This window comes from Sinohyriopsis cumingii, chromosome 17 (genome assembly GCF_028554795.1).
Source record: "Sinohyriopsis cumingii isolate HCF-2022 chromosome 17, ASM2855479v2, whole genome shotgun sequence".
Taxonomy (NCBI): domain Eukaryota; kingdom Metazoa; phylum Mollusca; class Bivalvia; order Unionida; family Unionidae; genus Sinohyriopsis; species Sinohyriopsis cumingii.
The window spans coordinates 63,911,418-63,936,133 of record NC_142977.1 but is presented as its reverse complement, the minus strand read 5'-3'; the positions used below and the strand labels follow the sequence as shown (position 1 = coordinate 63,936,133).

The 24,716-nt window shown below is 35.2% G+C and overlaps 1 protein-coding gene and 1 long non-coding RNA gene across 2 annotated transcripts in view; one reads left to right on the top strand and one right to left on the bottom strand.

Annotated features, from left to right (window-relative positions):
• LOC149779111 (polyubiquitin-like) overlaps window positions 1-3,931 on the bottom strand; it is a 51,801-nt gene extending 47,870 nt beyond the window's left edge. The window contains exon 1 of the mRNA XM_089939666.1: window positions 3,770-3,931. Within this exon, the coding sequence (XP_089795792.1) occupies window positions 3,770-3,841 (72 nt within the window). The 5' untranslated portion in view covers window positions 3,842-3,931. The remainder of the gene's footprint in view (window positions 1-3,769) is intronic.
• A 218-nt stretch (window positions 3,932-4,149) lies between these two features.
• On the top strand, window positions 4,150-20,230 carry LOC149779110 (uncharacterized). The gene is made up of 3 exons (XR_016415369.1): window positions 4,150-4,357; window positions 18,179-18,425; window positions 19,839-20,230. It is a non-coding gene; the product is annotated as an uncharacterized LOC149779110 (long non-coding RNA).
• Window positions 20,231-24,716: the final 4,486 nt, after the last annotated feature.

Sequence of the window (24,716 nt, the reverse complement as noted above, 5' to 3'; positions counted from 1 at the left end):
TGTACTGTCCACCATTATTAATATTGGTCTTTGGCAATTTTTGAAATTTCTTGACCTCATGTTATTTCAAGCTGAAATTTGCATATTTCTTACATATAATTTATATAGAAATGTTTTGTGAACATTCAGCTTTAAGAATAAATTGACTTTTGATATGTTCCAGGTGATTCAGAAGCCCCCCCCCCCCGTGCCTTTTTATCACCCTCCCCCCAAACTTTGTTGCATGAAATACTATATTTTTGAGTCATACACAAGTTGAAATTATGTCACTTTTAAAATGGATTGTTTTCTGCTTAATTTGAGTGTGCAGATTTAAAAAATGAATCCATCTTTATGATATATTTTCAAATAAATTCACACTAAGTATTCAAACACATGTACCGTCCACCATTTTTAATATTGGTCTTTGGCAATTTTCGAAAATTCTGTTATTTCAAGCTGAAATTTGCATATTTCTTACATATATTTTATATAGAAATATTTTGTGAACATTCAGCTTTAAGAATAAATTGACTGTTTAGATGTTCCAGGTAATTCAGGAGCTCCTCCTTGCCTTTGTATCCCCCCCCCCCAACATTTTAACATGAAATACTATATTTTTGAGTCATACACAAGTTTAAATTATATGTTGCTTTTAAAATGGAATATTTTCTGCTTAATTTGAGTGTGCAGATTCAAAAATGAGCCCATCTTTATGATATTTTTTCAAATAAATGCACAGGAAACATTCAAACACATGTACCATCCTCCATTTTTAATATTGGTCCTTGGTCACTTTTTGAAAATTCTTGACCTCATGTTACTTCATGCTGAAAGTTGCATATTTTTTACATATGGTTATATATAAATGTGTTGTGAACATTCAGCTTCAAGACAAAATTCACTTTTTTCTATGATCCAGGTACTTCTGGAGACTTTCTGTGCCTTTGTATCACACGCCCACTAACATTTTTGCATGAAATAGCATAATCATGAGTCATACCAAGTTGAAATTTTATGTTACTGTTAAAACCAATAGTGCGTATTCATTACAGTGTTCTTGTACATATATACATTTATCTGAAATCACAATTTAGTAAATAGCAATTACTATTTTCGAATTTAGTTATCATAAGATATATTTGGTCAGTTTTCATATTCATAAAATAAAATCAATGACAAAAGGTTTTCCACTAAGTTTTCATTACAGTAAGTCAGGATTTCTATAGTGTCAATTTAGGATGGTGCAACATTAAATTTTGGATGTCCTAACTTTGCAATATTTTTTAAATAATTCTGACCATTGTTTTGAGCAATATTACATAGTTCATGAAGTAAAGACAATTGTTGTATCAGAGATAGAGAAGAAACTGGCACTGAGTTGGTTCTCAAGAAATATTTATGATTATGTATTTGTTTAAATGGAGAAATACTATAGATGATTCTCTATTCCTTGGCTCATGATGACAATATTCATATTGATATTTGCAAAAAATGGCATGACAATTTTAAATGAATGTGTTTTCATTCTTCAAAATTCTGAAAAATAGTTGAACTTTTACTTCTTTTCCGTCCCTACTAAACATGAACATTTTAATTTTAATACCAGTGTCTCTAGATAAGAATCGTACGCAGAACAGATGACCTGATATTGATAATATCTCAGTGATCACAATCACATAATATTATCAATACGTCTAGTATCACTGAGTCGGTAAGTGATACTCCCGTCGAGTCTCTAACCTCGAAAATATATTACACAACAAAAGTTGTACAAATATTTTGTAAAAGGTTTGGTATAATGAATGACAGTACGTCTGTATAATCCGATTCTTTGCTATAAACGTCTGCCTTTTCATACAGTGAAGTTTTCGTGTGTTTTTTAACCCAAATTATGTCGTATTGTTGTCATTGTTTATATTTTGTACGTACCCATGTGCCGGGAAGAGTAACCGTTCTTGCTGGCATGGGTGACCTTTGAAAAAGACGTAATTCGTGGGTTTTCCGCAAATATTCGCACACATTTTACCATTATTCTCGTAAAAAGAACTCCAAAGTATTTTTAAAAGGAGGCGTAGGTGAGCGTATATGGTCGTTTATTTAGTTTTTCATCATTTTGAAAAATTCGGTGTTTTTGTTTTCTTCCGCTGAATAAGTTGTAGAAATGGCCCAGTGTCATATACGCTAAATACAGACATTTGACCTTTCAACCATGAATACATTCGGATGTAATAATGTCGGCTTTTTACATATTAAAGCGGAGAATGTACCAGGTGTAATGAGGTTGACATTTTGAGAAAACGCTAATCTTGATCACCAGTGCCCTCTAGCGGCGTCCCCTGTTGCTACCTTTAATTATAAATTCAATACATTTTCTCAACAGCAAAATTAAGGTAAAATATAGTTACTATACGAGGGTTCTACAAAACATAATTTAGTCTGCAGCATAATAAACTGAAGACTTGCATGGGGTACATGAATGTATACTGTTAATGATCAACTCATTCTAGTGTCTGTCGTTCGACAAGCCCTTTTAACACAATTTGTACGTATCGGATTGTATATTAACGCGTCAATATGCAGATATCTCTAATACACGTGGGTCATGTTTTCCTCAAGAGCACTGCATGTATACTGAACTAGTGGGGCATGTAAATTCCGAAAATTGTACCTCATAGTAGTTTCAGTTTCAGTTCTTCGTCATCAAAGCTTTAAAGTTTTAGATCCATAGTTTGGATAAAGACGTACAAGAAGATATGCAATATAATAAAACATTAAAAACACTTCTAATAAATATCACTCCTGAATAACAATCACCTTAGTAATATCCTATTTTAAGACTGACGGGATAGCTTGTCCTCTGAAATTACCCCATTTCCCAATCAATATACACTTCGTGTGCATTTTGCTTCATCTGTACAATGTGTAGGGATAACGCTAGGTTAATAGATAAGGAAAACTACTGTTCTTCATCCTTTTGTCATAAAAATAATACCACTGAAATCACTGTCTACTTTCTCATTTATTTTATCTCTTTTTATTCATGTACACATATGCACATTTATATACGGTACTGTATTATTACGACTGCTTACCTATCAGTAATTGAAAAATATACATGTAAGGATATATGACTATATGCATGAGCACATGTAGTTATACACACACGCACACGCACGTTCGAACGCATGATTGTAAGTATTTATGCCTGTTTACGCCAAATATAAAAGTGTATGTATGTATGTATGTATGAGCCACATTATTAATTTTAGACTGTGACGAAATGGCGATACTCTTTCATCAAGCAGTAAATATCATCATCCTTTGTGTATCGGTACTTTCACCGTTATATTGAAAAAGGAAACGTCCATTAGGACGTCACTGTGTTCCATGAAACCTGAATTCCATTTACACTGATTGAGGTAGAATGATAATATTTAGTATGATGTTAAGAAGGCTGAGAATTTTACAGCGAATGTTTGGGATTCTGATTGAAAACCCCAGCAGAAAAAGAGTGACATTATAAAACTGTATACGTATTCACAGATTGTAGTAAATGTATGTCCCGAACACCATTGTCGTATTTCCCAAAAAGTATAAGCTTTACGCTAGCCGATGTTACTAATAAGATCTTTCACACTACCGTCCTCTTTTATGTTGTATATAGCTCATTCACTCGCGTCTGCTGACCGGGTTAAGATAATACAATCATGGAGTATAGAAAGTGTTAACCAGATCTGCATACTAAACATCTGAAAAGCGCATTATCAAACTACTATATTGTATTTACCTCATCAATATTAATAACGATTGTTTCAGCAGCAAATCCGTGCAGAAAAAGCTGAATAACTGCTCCCGACATGACTGTTTTCCTTTGAATCCGTTCAGTTTCAAATAGGGAACAAAAGTTCAGAACTACAGTAAATTTAGTGTCACGATTCCGAGTACGAGTTTAAACCTTATCTTACTAAAAGAAACGCTTTATATATATATATATATATATATATATATATATATATATATATATATATATATATATATATATATATATTAAATTCCCAAGTAATTCTATTGCGTCATGGTTTTTCCAAAACTAAATATGGGAGTTTATTTATACGTACCAGCACTAAAAATAGGAAACTGAAAGTTGCCTAAAGTATCAAAATTCCAAAGTAGAAAATGGAACTATCACAAGATCCACAGTTTGTTTATGCTTGTACCCGACACATTCCTCCTCCTCCCGTCTGTATGAAAAGTTCCTTCTGATTACCCTCACAACATCTCACTAAATATGATTACCCTGCATCAGTCGAGGTAGATGGAATTCATATTACAAGGGAGAATCCATGTTTTATTTGGCCATCCTCCGTCAGTCTGGGTAGGTGAAGTTTCTTTGTATACATTCATAGAAATATATAGAAAATTAGTGAGAAATGTATGTTGAAAAAAATGAATGTGCATACCTGAAAAAGAACGAATAAACCAATCTAAAACTCGATCAGAATATCCGTTATAATTTTGACAAGAAAATAACGATACTATTATTTCTTATTTCTTTGTCTAATTTTATCCCGACAAATGTTACTATAGGTGCAATATCCATGTACAATTGTCCTATCCATCACTATAAAGAATACTCAGCGGACGGGGACAAGTCTGGGTTTTTTGGTCTTACATGGGAAGTGGTCTCATTGACCTTTGAAATAATAAATGGGACTAGATTGACACATAATCTTGTTACCATGATACCACACTTAATGTATGTATCTATGCTTTTATAACACATTTAATGTACACATCTAGTCGAACAAAACATCCAACTACTTTGGTAACACATGTAACGTACACATGTAGACTACACAGTCATCCAGCGACTTCGGTAACACATGTAACGTACACATGTAGACTACACAATCATCCAGCGACTTTGGTAACATATTAAATTTACAAATCTAGAAGCACGAGTCATCTAACTACTTATTTAATGTACGCATCAAGACAAACAAAGCACCTTGCTACTATCACAACACATCTAATGAACACATTTAGACAAACAAATCACCTTGCAACTATCACAGCATAATTAATGTACGCATCTAGACAAACAAAGCACTTTGCTAATATCACAACACATTTAATATGTACACATATTGACGAACAAAGCACCTTGCTACTATCACAAATCAGCCAGCTTCTTTCATAACAATTGAATATACACGTCGAAATGCACGAGTCAACTAACTACGTATACGACACATTTAATGTGCACATCGACGAACAAATCATCTTGCTGCTGTCATAAAATCGATACGGACATTTGTTACATTCACTTTCTGTCTTTCATATTCATGGAACCCGTGGAAAATTATTGATCATCATCGTAGATCTATCTCTGTTTTCCTTATGCCAACTGACCCAATGCAAATACATGTATGTACACTGAATTAGATTAGGCATGTACATTCCGAAAATTGCACCTCCTATTAGTTTCCGTTTCAGTTCTTTGTTATCGAAGCTTTTAATTGTCAGATCTATAGTTTCGATAAAGTCGTGTGCAGGAAGATATGCAATATGATATACCATTACGAACACTCCATAATAAATATCACTCCACAGGTATGGAAAACTACTGTTCTTCATCTTTATTTTAAAAAAAAAAATTCGTTGAAATCATTGACAACTTTCGTATTTTAATCAAAACCCTTGTTGGAGGAAAGAGCGGTAGTTAAGGTCACATTTTCATAAATAATATAGACTGACCCCCAAGTACCCCGAACTCCTTTAACAGAGAATGAATGGACGGTGCTTATGAATAATATATATCTACCCCAAACTCAACCTAACCAGATTCATGGACTGTGATCATAGATGATATAATCCCACCACTGTATTCTGAACTCCATCTTCCCATGTTGAAGGAGGGCGATCATATATGATATGTCACCGCCTTTGTACCCCTATCTACCCAGATTTATGGATGGTGATCATAGATGATACGGTTAAACCCTTGTATCACGAACTCCATCTACCCAGATTTATAGATGGTGTTTATACCTAATGAGACTAAATTTTTAAAACACATTTATCGATCCATACATCAGTATGTAGGTATATACATAAATCATGCAATCATGAGTTCGTTCATACCTATGTGAGTGAATGCGGGAACATGAATAGATACCTACATCCCTATATTCATATATGCTAACATTTAAGAGCTTATTCATTCTTGATGTGTAAGAAGTCAAACATATTATCAACAAACATATACATGTGCATATCTGAAGAAAGATCCTCAGGTACCCCAAAGTAACACACTATTATTCTTTATCTATTAGACTAATTTATTGTCCAGAAAAAAAAAACTTATACCAGGCCAAAACTCCATATACAACAAGTTAATTCGACCAACACATCCCCATTGTAAGACCATCCATCCAACCTAGAACGAGGTTTTGTTATGGTCTTAACTGGGGCGTGATCTGATTTCAAACAACAAGTTTGACTATTGATAAAGTAATAGGGCTTGAATCAAATGGCTAATATTGGGGAGTGATCTATTTTTGGTGGTGATGGTAATGGTTTACTTTACTGCATATGTACATGTAAATGTCTTTAGCGAAACTATAGGTCCTAACATACTCAGCTTAGGTAACAAATAGAAAGTGAAACTGAGCTGCAATGTTCGGAATTTCGATGCTCTACTGAGTCAGTTCTCTACTGGAAAAGCAATCCTAAAATAATGAGTGTATGCATAGGAACGGAGGAATTGTGTATAAAGGGCTCGTCGAACAATATGCAAATGAAGATGCTGACGCTTAGCATTATACATGTTAAGTAGGCTCTTGCAGTGCTACAGTTCAACAGTCTGCAGTTTAAAATAATTAGTATACAACATCATAATTCTCAAGCACAGAAAATGTATGTGCGAGTTTGTCTCAGGTTTACACAATCCATGTATTCATGTGTATTAGGATAGGGTGAAAAAGGATGCCCCCTTCCTCATTGGACATATCATATTGGTGTGTGTGTGTGTGTGTGTGTGTGTGTGATTTGGAATTTTAAAGTAGCTTTAACAATTTTGTCAGTCATATAGTTTTGATGTCTGCAGTGTGGCAGCTTTTAGTGATTTCTTTCAATGGGACATCATGCCGCAGACATGTAGCATTATATCCCATCCAGTCACATTATCCTGACACCAGGCCGACCAGTCCTAACACTAGTCTCTTAAAGCTGAGCGCCAAGCGAGGCAGCTGTAAGAACCATTTGTATAAATCTTTGGAATGGCTCATCCGGGGTTCGAACCCACCACCTCCCTCATCCGAGGCGGACGCTCTAATCATTAAGCAAATGGAGCGGTCAGATAGCAATGGGACATCATGCCGCACATATGTAGCGTTATGTCACATTATCCTGACACCAGGCCGACCAGTCCAATCACTAACCTCAATATGATGAACGCCAAGCGAAGCAGCTGCTAATACAATTTTATAAGGTCTTTGGCATGCCTCGGCCGGGGTTTGAACCAGCGAGCTCTAACCACTTATGCCACCGGAGCGGTAAATATTGGTAGGTAACGTAATGATGTCATTTTGAACCTGCATACATTAGCTATATATATACTTTTAGTTTATTTTGGAGACGTTTTAAGGAGTTGATAAATGGCCAGAGAGGATTCACGAAGTCTGAGATGTTTTAATGATGCATATGTTAACACAATGGGAACGGACTCATTTCTAGGGATATAATTTACGATTAATTGAACTCACCAAAGTTATGAAAGTTGTGAAATGATTGATGTTTCCAGACCAAATGCCTAACCTACTGATGAACAATGGACAAACAACAGCGATGAAGAAGGCAGAGATAACAGTATACATCATTAGTCTGGAAGTAAACGACAGCCACGTTCTTAATTACTGGGAAACGATAGACGTATTGAATTGGTGAGCAAGCGAGATAATAAGTTTGAAATTATTAACAATAGTTCAATTTCAGACTGCTAAAAATATCAGACTATTGAAAAAATAACCCGTCAAATAATTTAAGTATGTGATAGCTGCAACACAGAGAAAAGGACAGAGAAAGTTATAAAAAATACAACTGCTGTAACTAATATGTGAGTGCGGAATCGTCGATATTTATACATTTTAATGCATAATTTCATGAGAAATGACAATGAAGTTTACACCAGTGTCCGTGTGTCATAGTTTTAAACAAATGCAAAACAAATATATTTGTCTGACAGCTAAAAAGATCTCGTCCCGTCGCCTGTTTTTGACGTTACTCTGTTTTAACCTAGTGCCCAAAACTTCTAGTTTCCGAGAGAAGCACCTTTCACAGACGTCATCACAACAACATTGATTTATACTGATCATCACTTACAGAAAAAATGTCAAAAATCCTATTATGTTAATGGATAAATGATGCATGCCACGAAAAGAAATCCATTTCGCCAATTTATTTTCTCCAATCATTCATTAAGTCCTCACAAAGTACCTAGAAATTAGAGCATCCGCTGGTCGAGTCATACCAAAGACTTATAAAAATGGTACTAACAGCTGCTGCGCAAGGCATTCATCACTAAGAGGCTAGTAAGTGGACTAGTCGGACTGGTGACATAATAATGCGACTGGATGGGACATCATGCTACATGTCTGGGGCATTATGCCCTAGTGCTAGACAACTATATAAACTGCCCCACTGCAGACATCATTGCGATATGATGCAAAGTTGTTAAAGCTACGTTACAAATCCAAATCACTCACGCACACAACTTCTTTTAGCGTATATGTTATACTTAAATCTACATTCTCAACATTGTTTTCTTATTTATTTCAAAACACTTGGATTCCCTATTTAACTGCAAAGAAGCTTGGTAACTTTAACAGTAAATTTGTCATTATCGTTTACTATAATAGTGACATTTAACTTATTCTGACCATTTTAATTTTCTTAATTTACTGATAGTTACTACGAATGATCATAAATTGAAAATAAGATGTTTCTTCTTAAGTTAGTGTATTTTGTCCATGATTATTTGCTCTTCAAGGGAAATGTGTTAATAAGAATGCAGGACGGTTCTGAAATCCCCAAAGAAGAGATGATATTCCAACTAATGTTGCCAACCAATTTAGCATAAGTAAATCATAAAATTAATCTAATATTTTCGTTTAGAAGCAAACAAGTTTTTTTTAATAATATCCTGATTTGTCCTGTTTTGACTGTCGTAGCTTTTTGAGACAAAATCTCTCCTAAATTAAACGATAATAAATATAACAAACGCTTTAGTACTGCTGTGGTAATTTTTCTTATAAACCAGCATTTTCTATGTTTTACTGATGATGCTCTGCGTCATATTGTTTTCCGGAGCACAAGTACAACAGTGTCACACGCAGAGGAAGACATGTGAGTCAGAAAGTAGTGACATAATACACAAACATTTCACCAAAAGTCGAATGATTTTGAACGCATGTCATAACGAATAAGGACTGTATAATTGACATTTGTTACACAAGCTTCGCTAAATAAGAAATGTTTTTAATGCAATGAGAGGTATCTCGATAAAACCAGTATATTTCTAAACAGGTGAAAGTAGGTGTTTCGGTACGACAAAACCATGAATTCCAGGATATAGAAAAGGACATTTAAAAATACAAGTATATGAAACGGAGAAATAAAGTGGTTAAAGAGAAACTGCGCAAAAGATTTAAAGACACCAAATAAATATGTAAACTCAGCAAGCGAAGGAAAATAAGAGAGTAAAATATGTGCTATATTTTATGTTTTACTTTGAGTACCAAACTGAAGGAAACATTAAATCATTCGTGTATATAGGTACGGCAAAACTAAAGAGAATACAGATCACAGAATAAGGGAGATAATAAAGTGTCAATAATAAATCGCTTGTTCATTACGACTATATTTCGGTTTTGGAATGATAAAGGCCGAGTCATAATCCTAAATTTTCTTCTGTGAATTATCATTATTTTATGCATGCTGTTATTATCCTTCATTAGTGGTCCAAATTTGTTTTGCAGCAAGTGACATTTTATCACCGAAATAAAATTGCACGAACATTAAAGAATATTCAGTCAGGTAGTTAAAACATAATACCTGCTGTAAAATTCAAAATTTCAGATACTGCCATCAACAACTAAAAATTCCGGAGGTTAGATAATGTGAATTTGTCACATGAAAAGCAAATATTTGAGATCATAAATTTACTCATATTCGTACATGGGTTGGTTTTAAAGTTAGCAAAAGATTACATGACCTTCGGTCAATAAATTTTATTTCCATCTCTGAGAATTAAATACAACAAGCGAGGATGACCAGAACGTAAAAGATGCTTGACACATTTTATGATGAAACCTCCTTGTGCTCTGCATGACATCGATGTGAAGGACATGTATTAATATTGTTTGACATTTTGCCCAGTTTTGGAATGTCTGTCGGAAATCAAATATGTTACGTGCATGATGAAGGTATAATGGACGATGGATAATAAGTTCGGTCAAGATTATTCTCTATGTGCCTAGATACTAACACATTACTTGTTGACTAATGATCCTATTCATGCCTATCACTAATTATTTTGTGGAAAACGAGGCAATAAATCAAAGTCATACAAGTCACTAGTTATTTTGTAGACAACGAGGCATTAAATCAAAGTCATACAAGTCACTAGTTATTTTGTGGACAACGAGGCATTAAATCAAAGTCATACAAGTCACTATAATGCCCTTAGAAAGATGAGGCAAGTTAGTTTGATGTTATTTTATACAAGAGTTAGTAATAACAAGACAATTACACGACGTTTTTAAAGACCACCCATTAGCACCTGATAAATTATTGGCAAAGGAATTTGATTTCGTACCATTGTAAACCAATCTGACAGAGGATAAAAACCATGCAAAACCTTTAATAACTAAGTTAGTGTGCTATACAATGAAGAAGCATGGCCAAAATCATATCATGATTAGAATTCCATTCTGAGAGAATGATCTACTCATGACCATGACAAGCTCCTGAATAATTCTGAGCTCGTGTAAATAGACGGGTAGTCTACACGACAGAAGTTAGCTTAGAATATGCGCTTATGAGAGAATATTTTCAGATTCTAAATAGTTTTGTCACAAGCAAGGAGAAACATCATAAAAGCTACATGGTGTTGGTCTGTTTAAGAACACATTAAATCAACCAAATGCATGTAGAGATATTGCTCTGTTGTTGTACTGTTGTTAACCGACTTTTACTACAATAGTCTAAAATCTCTATATAACAATAAAATAAGATTATTAAAGCTCATTTAGTGAAAAAATATGATTTATCTTGATATCCAATTGATGGCTCAAGTGGTTATAAAATGCGTGATGAAATAAATCTTAGAGAACTGTTTAATCCAACTGCAAATCACCGAAAGATGAATTTCATTAGATCGTACCATCATGAGACACAAAACATGATAAACAAGGGTGCAGTGAGTTGTCATGATTATGCAAGTTTAACCAGATACAAAAACCACTTTTAAGTATTAATCATGTGACCTAGTAATCAGAGCGATATTTCAGCCTCATGAAAGTGTAGCAGGCGAAGAAAATGCATTTATGTATGTTGTCTAAGCCTGAAGATATTACCAAATGATAAACTTCTCGGCACATACCAGTGGTGAGCAGAGTCCAATAAGGTATTAAACATATGCAAATATTTGCTCGATATACCCAAAATACTAGTTGCAATAGCTGGTATCATTAGGATAGTGTGATCAAGGAGTGTTGAATAGTATAGTTGGTATGGTGGATGGTATCTTTGTCTCTTTTAATATCCTCCTCTTACACTTACACTCTTACCTAATACATGACGTTTTTTGATATTATGTGGGTAATGGGTAGTAGAGCTATTGTAATTGATTGTATTTGTGTGGCGGTTAGATGGTATATATAGTGTGTGAGAGTATGTTTGCGGGATTTCATCTCCTCTTCTTTTGCACTCACCTAAACACATATCGTTTTGTGGATAGTGGGTTGGATGATGGACGGTATAGATGGTGTAATGGATTGTATTTGTATGGGGTGTTGGATGGTATATAATATGTTTGCTAGTAAGTTTGTGAGCTTTCGTCATCTTCTTTTACACTTTAAGCTAACACAGTGCGTTTTGGATCGAGTGTGTGATGGGATGTTAGATGGCATTTAAGGTATGTGAAAGTGTGTTGGATTTTTATAGTTGGTCTGAGAGTATTTTTGTGGCGTGATGGATAGGATGTTTTTCTGCTTTTATCACCTTTCCTCGAAGCTAAACAAGGTGTTTTGGATAGTTTGTGTGAGGGGCGTTGAATAGTTTTGGTGATGTGTTGGATATTATGTTTGTGAGATTTCTTCTTCTTCTCTTACATTCTAAGCTAATACAAGACGTTTTGGATAGAGTAGATAATGGGATGTTGGATGGTATATAAGATATGTGAGAGTATTTTTGCTGGATTTCATCTTCTTCGTATCCATTGAAAGCTAACACAGGACGCTTATGATAGTATTGATGTTGAATGGTATAGTTGTTGTGAAGGATTGTACCTGTATAATGCTATGGATTATGTGTTTTGTTTTCTTTCAGCTCTTTCTCTTACACTCTAAGGTAATACAGAACGTTTTTGGATAGTGTGTGGGGATGATGGATGATATAGACTGAGTAATGGATAGTATTTGTATGCGGTGTTGGACGATATACAAGATGTGTGATAGTTTGCTTGTGAGATCTCATCTCATCTCCTCCTCTTCAACTTTATAAATGAATTTAATTGACTGTAGAACAACCAACGTCCAAAATCTCATTGTGGTTTAGGTATTGAACACAGGCAAATCCCAAATAGATTAAGACAGATTTCGTCTAGATATAAATACGGGTTAAAAGAATGAGAAAAGGTAAACAAACAACGTGATATACGTGCATGTGCAGCAAGAAGAAGAGGAAACGATTGTTTTTCTGCCTTTCGTCAACACAGCAAAACTAGTGCCTTGAACTGAATGGTGGTCACAACATTATCTGCCAATCCTAAGTCTCAAACAAAGGCTGGAGTTGTGAATATTTAGTACACGATCAAAACATCATAAATACAACTTAAAAATTGGGAGATTTTTAGGTACCTACGTTTGAAATGAAATTAAATCTTTAGTTGTGGTCCTCAGAATATACGGTATGCTCACGCATTGACGGACCAATCAGGTTTAAATACAATCTAGAGCTTACACGTAATTTGTTTTGTGTGTATCCTCTCCATTTTGTACTGAACCCCCATTTGAAAAACAAAAACAAAACTATAAATTGGGTACATGATTATAATTTAGCCGTTTGTAAAATCTTACACCTGTTCTCAACATGAGAATCTATTGATTTTTGCCCATTCTGTATTAATACATTTTTGTTCGAATGATAATAGCAGTAGTAGTAGTGGTAGAATCAGTAGTAGTAGTAGTAGTAGTAGCAGTAACAGCATAATCATCATCATCATCATCAGTAGTATTAGTGGTAGCAGTAGTAGTAGTTGTAAGCCAAACGTACATGCAGGGAAGATGTCTTCATAACAAAATAATTAATTATTTTTCGAACTCCAAATATGTGCATGTATTCTCTATTAACAACCAATTCATTAGAAAAAAAATTATGACAACTTAAGCACTTTAATTCCTTTAATATTAATAACTGGAGCCAAAAAAACAATTAAAATATAGTATATGGCAAGCAGTAAAAGTCGAACAATTGATTTTAAAATTAGAAAATCAGGTCATGAAATGAAGTGACCGTTGCCCGTACTCGATGTCGAATTGTACCATAAATGTATCACACATAACGTATCAGTATTCTAAATATGTATGTTGGTATTCCCTCCCGCCCATTACTCTTCTGATGAAAGATTTTAGTCATGTCTCTCTACAGGTCTAGTCAGTCGATTACTATAAAACTAATCAAATGCAAATAAGTTAATATAGAGGTAATGCGTTTAAATATTCAATCTAATAAGTTTAGACGTAGTAATAGTTGTCTCGGTTACAGTATTTAAACAGTAGCACCATACCTATCATATACTTACTGCAGTTCCGAGATCTACGGAAAACTGAGCCCCATTGCATTCAATAGTCCTTTCTGGAGTAGAATCCAGTGTATCGATTACTTTAGTAACAACAATGCTGACGTCGTCCTCAGGAAGAATTCGAAACGTATGTTTTCCTCCCATCTCTTTAACCATAGTCAAGTGTTTTTCATTGATATATGTGAATAATAATAATAATAATAATAATAATAGAAATAATAATAATAATAATAATAATAATAATAATAATAATTATTATTATTATTATTATTATTATTATTATTATTATCAAAATTATTGGATATAGTTTTTGCATTTGTTGGGCAAACTTATTGCTTATAACATGTATATGTTCTCTTTATACTGATTACTTTATGTTTTGGAGCTAATCTTTAATGCATAAGAATTTAGAGAAAGGCCTTATAGTATCACGCCGAATCTTTAAATCGTTCGTATGTGCCCTATAAGTGTCGTTTAGTTTTCTCATCTGGGTATTGATCCATCTGTCGACTGAGGTGATATCTCAATACTTTCACTTTTTTTAAAAAAAACAAATAAATAAATCTCTTTTCAATCCTGAAATTTCGAACAACTGTTGATTTCATTATAGGTATTTATTTCGATAATCTAAATATCGCAGTGACTACATGTGTTGTAAGACGTTGTTTACGATCTGGCCTTGTAATTCTTTGAATCAGGTTATTTGCCTTAAGGAAAATGTTATAATGGTACACTACTGCACGAAACAAATGGGAGAACATTACTAATGCAATTATGATTTTTATGTTAAAAAATTTAGGTCATTGTGTAATCATATTATATATATATATTTTTTTTTTATTGGTGACTTCAAAGCGTTTCCAACGTTACAAGAAATTCGTTTTAATACTTTATCGTAAGAATCGTGAAGATTTGTAACGAGATAATTATCTTGTTTATAACTGATAGAAGGGAGATAATTACTCATAATACGTGCAGTTAATTTTCACCGCTTCTCTACCTTTTCATGGAAGGCAAAATTTCAAGCTAGCACACGCATGCGTCCTATTCATAGTGCACAAAAGTATTGGTTTCACAAATTTCTTAAAGTAGCTTAAAATCATTGACTTGGCTATTCACTTTGGAAATAAGTCCACACATTACCTGTATTTATATTGTTCTAAACACCGGCTTCTTTGGCGGCGAGTATCGTGCCCAGTCCATCCGGACCTATACAAAAAAAAGACAAAAAAAGCAGACACACAGACATTATATAACTCCTGTTAAAAATGAAATTATGGCTCATACAGTTTTAATTTTCAAAAATGGGCGTTACAAGATAAAGCATACTGATGTGTAATATTCAAAAAGTAATTTTGAACACGAAATTGAAATATTTCAATTCAAATAAAGAGTAACTGGAGAAACACTTGAAAACTACACGTGAAAGAAGCAAAGCTGGGACACACATTCAGATTATGGGGGAGGGGGAATTTGATACACACCAACATGACACAACTATCACATTTTATAGCAGATTATACAAGAAAAAATGGTCCCTTTAAAAGAAACAAACACTCACTCAAGTCCAGATCCTGGGGCCCCGAGTGGCCGAGTGGTCTAAAGCGCTCTCCGTTACGGATCACTGCCATCTCTCCTCTGCCTGCGTGGGTTCGAGTCTTGGATTCAGCCAGTGTGGGTATGTGAGAAAGCTTGCCAGTAGCTTCTCGAGGGTCGGTGGTTCTTTCCGGGGATTTCCCAGGTTCTTCCTCCACCATTAATACTGGCCGCCATGTATAGCCCATCGTGCGCTGAAAAATGGCGTTAAACAAACAACAACAACAACAACAACAAAAAGTCCAGATCCTCGTCTATAACAACAACAACAATAACAACTATAAGAGAAGTTAGATGATATGGTTAACAAAATGAAAGTCAAAAAAAATAATTTGACAACAAGCATGATTACAAATAGTGCATCTGAAGTAAAGAAATGTGACTGCACACACACACATACACACACACACACACACACACACACTCCGGTGGCCTGGTGGTTGGAGCGTCCACCTCAGATGCGAGAGGTCGTGAGTTCGATCTCCGGCCGCGTCATACCAAAGACTTACAAAAATGCTTGGCGCTCAGCATTAAGAAGTTAATGTTAGGACTGGTCGGCCTGGTGTCAGGATAATGTGACTGGGTGGGACATAATGCTACATGTCAGCGGCATGATGCCATAGTGCTAGACATCACTATAAACTGTCACACTTCAGACATCGTAGCGATATGACTGAAAAATTGTTAAAGTTACGTTAAAACTCCAAATCACACACACACACAACTACAGCGGAAAGTATTGTTCTACGGGAGATACTTGACACAATGTTGTTGGTGTAGGGTTTAATATGGCAACCAGTATAAATGATGGAGGAAGAATCCGGGTAAATCCCGGAAAGAACAAATGATCCACGAGATACTACTGGCAAGATTTTTCACATACACACATTGGCCGAACTCGAGACTCGAAGCCACGCAGACAGATGTGAGATGCAGTGATCCGTAACAGTGCGCACTTTTGATCACTCTGCCACTCAATGTGATAAAATGAAATAAAAGGATATGAAGAAAGAATACAGTCATATGCATGTAATACAATTGCAGTTCGTTCCCTCATGAGGCTGGTGTCAGGATAATGTGACTGGGTGGGACATAATGCTACATGTCAGCGGCATGATGCCATAGTGCTAGACATCACTATAAACTGTCACACTTCAGACATCGTAGCGATATGACTGAAAAATTGTTAAAGTTACGTTAAAACTCCAAATCACACACACACACACACAACAGCAGCGGAAAGTATTGTTCTACGGGAGATACTTGACACAATGTTGTTGGTGTAGGGTTTAATATGGCAACCAGTATAAATGATGGAGGAAGAATCCGGGTAAATCCCGGAAAGAACAAATGATCCACGAGATACTACTGGCAAGATTTTTCACATACACACATTGGCCGAACTCGAGACTCGAAGCCACGCAGACAGATGTGAGATGCAGTGATCCGTAACAGTGCGCACTTTTGATCACTCTGCCACTCAATGTGATAAAATGAAATAAAAGGATATGAAGAAAGAATACAGTCATATGCATGTAATACAATTGCAGTTCGTTCCCTCATGAGGCAACGGCATTCAGACAAGTATGGTGATTCTTGTGCACACTTATTTGTTATCGCTATTATTCATTCGTGTATTTAGCAGTTGTTTTCTAATATGAATTATATATTATATTGACTATTTGGTTGTTTGTTTTGGCATACATTAAATAAAATAAATCCTTGCTCTCTTAGATCAATGGACAATTCATTCCACATTTTGGGGCCCCGAGTGGCCGAGTGGTCTAAAGCGCTCTCCGTCACGGATCACTGCCATCTCTGCGTAGTTTCGAGTCTCTGGCTCGGCCAATATGGATATGTGAGAAAGCTTGCCGGTAGCTTCTCGTGGGTCGGTGGTTCTTTCCGGGGTTTTCCCGGGTTCTTCCTCCACCATTAATACTGGCCGCCATGTATAGCCTGTCTTGTGCTGAAACATGGCGTTAAACCCTATAACAACAACAACAACAACAACAACAACAACATTCTACATTTTTAAATTAAGGAGTTGAAATTCACTTTCGGTAATTAAACTAAACAGCTTTTGACCACAAAACAAAATTAGTTGTACATAAACATAGAATTGATCTATTACACATCTATGGATAGTTATATTTACTGCATTGCATTGGAAAATATGAACCAGATTTTTCGGAGTAATACGGCATGACCTTTGGGAGTGAAGTATTAGTCAGCGAAAAGCGAGTTTATATTTTACCATACAAATACAGTAACCTATATATTATTTAGTCATTTTGTTAACCTACCTAAGATTTACTAATATAAAGGAATTTACTACAAGAAACAAAGTATGCAGAATTTAAAAAATACACATTGGTAGATTTATCAATACATATTAACAATACTAATTCGCGCATAGCACCATCTGGCAACCTAAAACAAATTCTCGTTTTGGTCTACTTAAACCTGAAATATATAGTCATATTTGAATGAATGCGCTTTGAAAATAAACTTTTGCAGTTGGTCTCGAATGGATGGATTTTGTTGTCCTGTTGAACTAACTCACTTCTGCTCTTCTGCTTATGACGGACTGGATTTATTGGGTTAATTTGTTGACGTAAGGAGAATATGATTTCAGATGGAAATGAAATCGAAAACAAAGTACAATTTCGGTGTGTCTCGGAATTTTCATGACATGGGTCGTGTAATTCGGATTTGCAGAACTAACTAGGAAAGTACATTTTGAGGACATTCATGATGCGTAAATGTAAGTACATTTATTACCATTCTTATCATCAGCTAAAGGAGACATGTGTTTATGCCATGTTGCTTGCATGATCGCTGTTGGAGAGACCCTAACTATGACCTGTATCAATAAGTGGATGTCTACTATCACTAGGCTAACATTGTATCACAATAGTTAAACGGGGAAAATTGCAAAGCAACTGTTGCGTGACAGTCCATTTAGCTAGCGGAAATAATACTTATTCGTCAAAGTAGTTCCCAATGCTAATTTTTAGACATACGTGTCATGCAGTGTGAATAAATGAGGAAGATAAGGCACGATTCTGACAATGTAAAGTTAACGGAGAAAACAAAATGAGCATATAATAATTTGCTTTGCATCAAGAAGATAATTTCACTACGTAATATTATAATTTTCATCATTAAGCAAACGAATCATAAACGACTAACAATGAACCATTTGTCAGTACATACCTGTTGGCGCGATCGGCCTTGTCAACAATGTATCAACCCATAGCGTCATTTTTGTGGGGCACTCCTATAATGGTCATTTTGGGACAAAGATTGCAATGCCCACTCACACACGTGGTGCAGGACTGGCATACATCATATTTGGGCTCCATAGCTACACGGTCATCTATAATAATACTAATAATAATTGCAATAATAATAATAATAATAATAATACTTAAGGATCAATGTTTAAGTGTGAAATTGTCGGTGTATTTAATGCAGGAATAGCATGTTTACATTTCTACCAGGATACTTTCTTCCCTCGACATGGGTCTCAACCCACGGTAGTCGTGTGAGAGAGAGAGAGAGAGAGAGAGAGAGAGATTATTATGCCACAGCAATCTTATATTGATATTATTATAAGTTAGAAATACTCAGAAAGTAATGTCAAGACTCAAGGCGTGGTTAGAAATGTCACGTTTTTTTTAGACAACTTTGCCACGCGTTTCATTCCGAAGAGACATTCCGCAAAGTAAATCATCTAAAACACCAAACTTGTCAAAAATCCATTTTAATATTTTAAAAATATGGTGTGCGGAATTATATACTTTTATGAAGCAAATTTTAGTGCCGGCCTTACAATTTGCTTATTAAAATTACGTTGTGGATGAGTTCTTTTTAATAACTCTGAGGATAAGACTGAAAAAGATTTTGATACACAAAAGCATACGTATTACACAGAACATTAACTGTTTCGATTGTGGCGTATATTTAGAAGAATTATATCTTGTTCCACTCTGCTTGAGATATGTTTTCAACACTGAGGACACCGATAAAACTATATACGTACATTTTAAATTCTTGCTACTTTTCAAGTATAAAAAAGCAGAGAAGACATATATCATGTAGCTTCGTCTATGTACACAATATAATAGCATATGTGTGCACGTCATACACTATTATATTACTTTATACATTTCAGACCAGTGGATACAATAACAGAAGACTGAGATAGAGAGATAACGAAATGCAAAGAATCAAACAGAACATCCCACCCCCACGCTAAATAGCAATACAGTGAAATAAAGGAGTTGTCAAATGGTACAATGAAGTACATATACATTTCTGCATGACAGCATTTACGACAGGAAGGGTTTAATTTCCATTTTGCATGGTTAATATTCCGCCTAATTTGTTTCATGTATAACATGTTATCTAACGCGCTATGTAAATAAACGAACATTAGAATACTTATTTCCTACGAGAAGCAGATTTTAACCAGTCGATAATAATAATAATAATAACAATAATAATAAATAGTATCAATTATTATTTTTTGTAGTAGTAGTGTTAATTGCTAGTATAAACATCGTACATTACAGCGGATGATGATGTTTTCAACAACATTGATTATAATTACCATGGTGACGATATGATGGTCAGCCAATATATTATAAGGTACATGTATTTAATAAACTGGAACGTACACGGTACCCTTAAATTTTTTGTTAGAGATTGTATCAAAGGTGCACATTTTTACGGAGAGAGAGAGAGAGCGGGGGTGGGGGGTGGGGTGGGGTGGGGGCACAATAATGCACAGATCTCTTAGCAAATGCCACGTGAGAGCAGTTAACTGTGTAAGATCCATATTTTTAAATTAATTGTACCTGAATGCACCTGGAACTAACATTGCTATCTAATACAAAACTCTAACTAATCTTATTCAACATGCTAACGTCATAAGGACGGACCCAGGTGCAAACGTCAAGGTGTTATGGAAAGTTAAATTCAATTCCACCAGAGTAAGTTTTCGTTGTGAAAATGATTGCTTCGTATAAAAAAATAAAGCAAACGAACATATATAGAAACGAACGAATAAACAAACAAAAGAAACACCAATTGTTTTATAAAAAATAATAAATAAAATAAAGATTTTCCCTGGGATTTGATGGAGTCTAATTTATAAGACTGGTTATATATTTTCTACTGAGATAATCTTTAGTATCTTTTATTGCGTTTTAGCGCTTTACATTGTATCCTCCCCCCTTCCGCATTTCACGCATGGTTTAGTCCCTAAACTTCCTCTGGACAATCGCTAAATGAGATCCACCATACTCACTGAAACATTTTTCCACATGGGATTGTGGATCCAATAGGAAACTGCTTACAAGTATTATTTGCTCGTGTTATTATTATATACTATTCCAGGAAAATGTTCAATCAGAGCAGTGGTGCACAACCCGTGGCCAGCGGGCCGGATCCGGCCAACAAACGTGTTCAGTCCGGCTGTCAGGCAAATTAAAACACCACATAAATCTGGCCCGAGAACAGTAATTGTATTAAAGAAATTAGTGTTTGCGGCCCTCGAGTTATTTTAGAAAAGGCAACCTGGCCCATGGCCGAAAAAGGTTGCGCACTCCTGAATTAGTGAAACACTTGCCTTAATTATATAATGGGTATATAGCAAAACTGTAGCAAAACAATTGCAAGAACAGTATTATAGTCTCACCGGTGTTAGGCGAACCCTTGTTAAATACAGTATTGACATAGAAAAATTGCGAAATCAGATTAAATCGTTAGAAACTAAGAGATAAGAGTTTGCAAGATTATCTATTGCTAAACCAGCCGCGGCCATGTTTGATTTTGATAGAGTAGACGATTAAAAAAGCGTCCACCGTTTCCTTTACAATTAAAGGAACATATCAGAATGGCCAAGGAGGAGTTCAAGCGGATCGGTGTAGCTCATGTTTGGTCAACGTTCCAGATAAATCACGACGGTATGTTCATTGATGCTACATTAATGACCAACGCGGATGGTGATTAAAGATCGTTTAGCTGATGATAAAATATATTTATCTGAATTAAATTTATTGTCGAACAGGATGTTGGGGGTGGCCCAACATGGATAAACTTGGATCTGTTCAACAATCATGATTACGTTGCCTGCATATAAAAATTCTGCACCGGGAATGCTGTACGGCGTTGACATGCCATACTATGAAAAATCATATCCTGCGACTGCTGTTGTTTACGTACTTTATTGTTTAAAATAGCCCGATATCATGGCTCTTTAACCGATGCGAAACGGTATCTTAAATTATGTAGTTCAGCGGGTCACAAAACATTTTTTGAATTTACACTGAAGAAAGCATTAACAGAATCACGAATAAAAAAATTATAATGCGAAAGGCAGAATGTGTTAACGACAATGGAGCCCGCATAGAAGACATCGCAGTGTTGGAAAAGCGATTAATTTCAAATAGTAGAAAAAACCATAACCGACCAGGTTTTGCACAATTCCGGCAACTACAGTAGTAAAGGCGCCACCAAAGAGATTGTGGGCCACAACGTTTCATGCGTGGACCGGAGTATAACAAAACAGTCCCCACGAAAGAAAAGAAAAAACAAATTACTAGATTTTACCACAGTAATATTTTTTAAGGAAATTTATAAGATTAGTAAGCGTGCTGGCTGCTTCAGAGTGAGCCAGAACCGGTATTGGAGTTGATCAATATGTGCTGTCTTCGAATCAACTTTGTAGCAAAGAATCTCTTCATGATAAGATGAAACGGGCAGAAATAAAATATGCTATCGTCGATTCATAAATCGACATGGATGAATTACTGAATAATTGTTTTACAATCTCGTATGTGGTTGCTCGTGTCGCCGGCAAACAAATGCATAGCGTCCATCGCCGAAAGACTTTCTCGATGATATATCGCGTTCATGTATTGAATTAGGACAAGGTGACCTTTGGGGCACAACACATAATCCCATTGATGTATGTTCAGTTGATATGGTGACTAGTTATCCCGCTAGACGTCTTGAAGCCTGTGAATGGGAGTCGTATTTCCAATGAGTTGGTCATCAAACACATGGAATAACCAGAGTTGCAATGAACGGTCCGTAGCCAGCAGAAGATCTAACTGGTTTTGCCGATATTTAATCACTTGAGCTTGTAGCAAACATTCATCCGGTAATTGTTGCTTGGTTTGGTCGTCATTTAATACACCAGATACAGAGAAAAATCTCCTAGACTGATGTGCAAAACTTAAACGTAGTTAGACTCCATTAGTGCTATTGAAATATGTGCTTGAAGCAGGGATATTGACCTCGCTGACGATGAATTCGGCAATAGTTTCACAATAGGGCCTGACTGCTAGAGGATGACGATATATCGTTTTCAAAAGATATGAGAAGAAAGATTATTGAGAAATTTACCCAAGCAGCCTCATCTGATACCATGCGCCATTGCATTGCATATGGACCAAGCAAAACTTGATTTTATAAATACTGATGAGTCGCAACGGACTAATTTTATATGAGTAAATCAAAAAAAGATATTTTAAAAACTCTTCCGATCATGCACACCGACAACTACGACTTAACTTTTTCTGGTCACTAGAGAATACAAAGTGAACAAATATGTAATTATTTTGAATTTGCAGATTATAAACCTAATCGTGTGTATTACTTCAATGATAAGTTATTACAACCGTCATCAGCACCATCAGTGAATGATCTAATTTCACGACAAAAAATGCTTTATCCTAATATTCCAGTTGGTTCAGGTAAAACAATGCGTGCGCTACAATTATGTATATATTCTGATATGATAGTGTTGACCACAACTCGCCGACTCGACAAGAAGATGAGGCGGAGGGGTGTTAGCGCAAGAACTTATCACATCTTCTTCATTAGGAAGGTAGATTCGTTAACACCACCACGAATAGGTGAGAAAAATATTCCTAAAATCATAATTTGGGACGAACTATGTATGCATTGTATCCAAGAATATATAAACAGCATTTATGGATTGGCTATCGTCGAAATAAACCACGATTATAATATACGTCGATCAAGGACAACCTCCTTGGGACTGAGCAGACGACATATTATTGAAGCATGTGAAGAGAGTCTGAAGCGTCTACAGACGACATACATTGATCTCTGTCAGGTAATAATAATAATAATAATAATGCTAATAAAATACTACTAATAATAAGAATAGCAATAATAATAATAATAATAATAATAACACGCAATGACCATAACAAGAAAGAAATGATACATTATTGTGTATCGCCAGTTAAAGTTGCTAGTTTTTACACCTTAAGAGTTCGAGATAACTCATAATTACCCAAGGAATGACAAATACACGTTTGGACATCTCATCGAAAAAGCGGATGTCATTTGGTTCTCCTTTCATTATCAGTTTTGTTCCGCGTTCTCTTATGAAACCTATTCCACCAGCAAATATGATGTGAGTTCTTAGTAACCGTCGTACGGGTACTATGTTCTAAATTAAAACTAAGTTATGTTAATACATGTGTATGAATCTGAGATTGTGCTTTTGCTCAGAAATTCTACACTATACACAAAAATATATTATAGATCGCGATATCTTCCTTGCCGAGTACGTTTTGTTTTTGTTTATTTATATATCTTTGTGTGCGTTTCGTAAAAGGTAATTTCTGAATTTCAATAGCGGTGCAATCATTTGTATGAATTAAAGGGGCATGTAGTATCTAGCTTCAATATTCATCAAATTGTGTAATTTTCTACTTTATGATTTTCAAATATTTGGAAAAATCAATTCAAACGAAAAGAAAGTGAAAGAGTCATTTCAGAGAGTCCACTGCATTCACAAAATCTTTAAAGAGAGAGCTTCATACCGTGCAATAAATGTTCTCGCACACACTCAGGAACTTTCCATTCATTGTATTTTATTACATACATTTAGGAACCTTCCATATATTACATATCATTACACACATTTAAAAATCTTCTAGTTGTCGCACATATTTAAAAACTTTCCACTGATGGTTTGTTATCACACACATTTAAGAACTTTCCATTG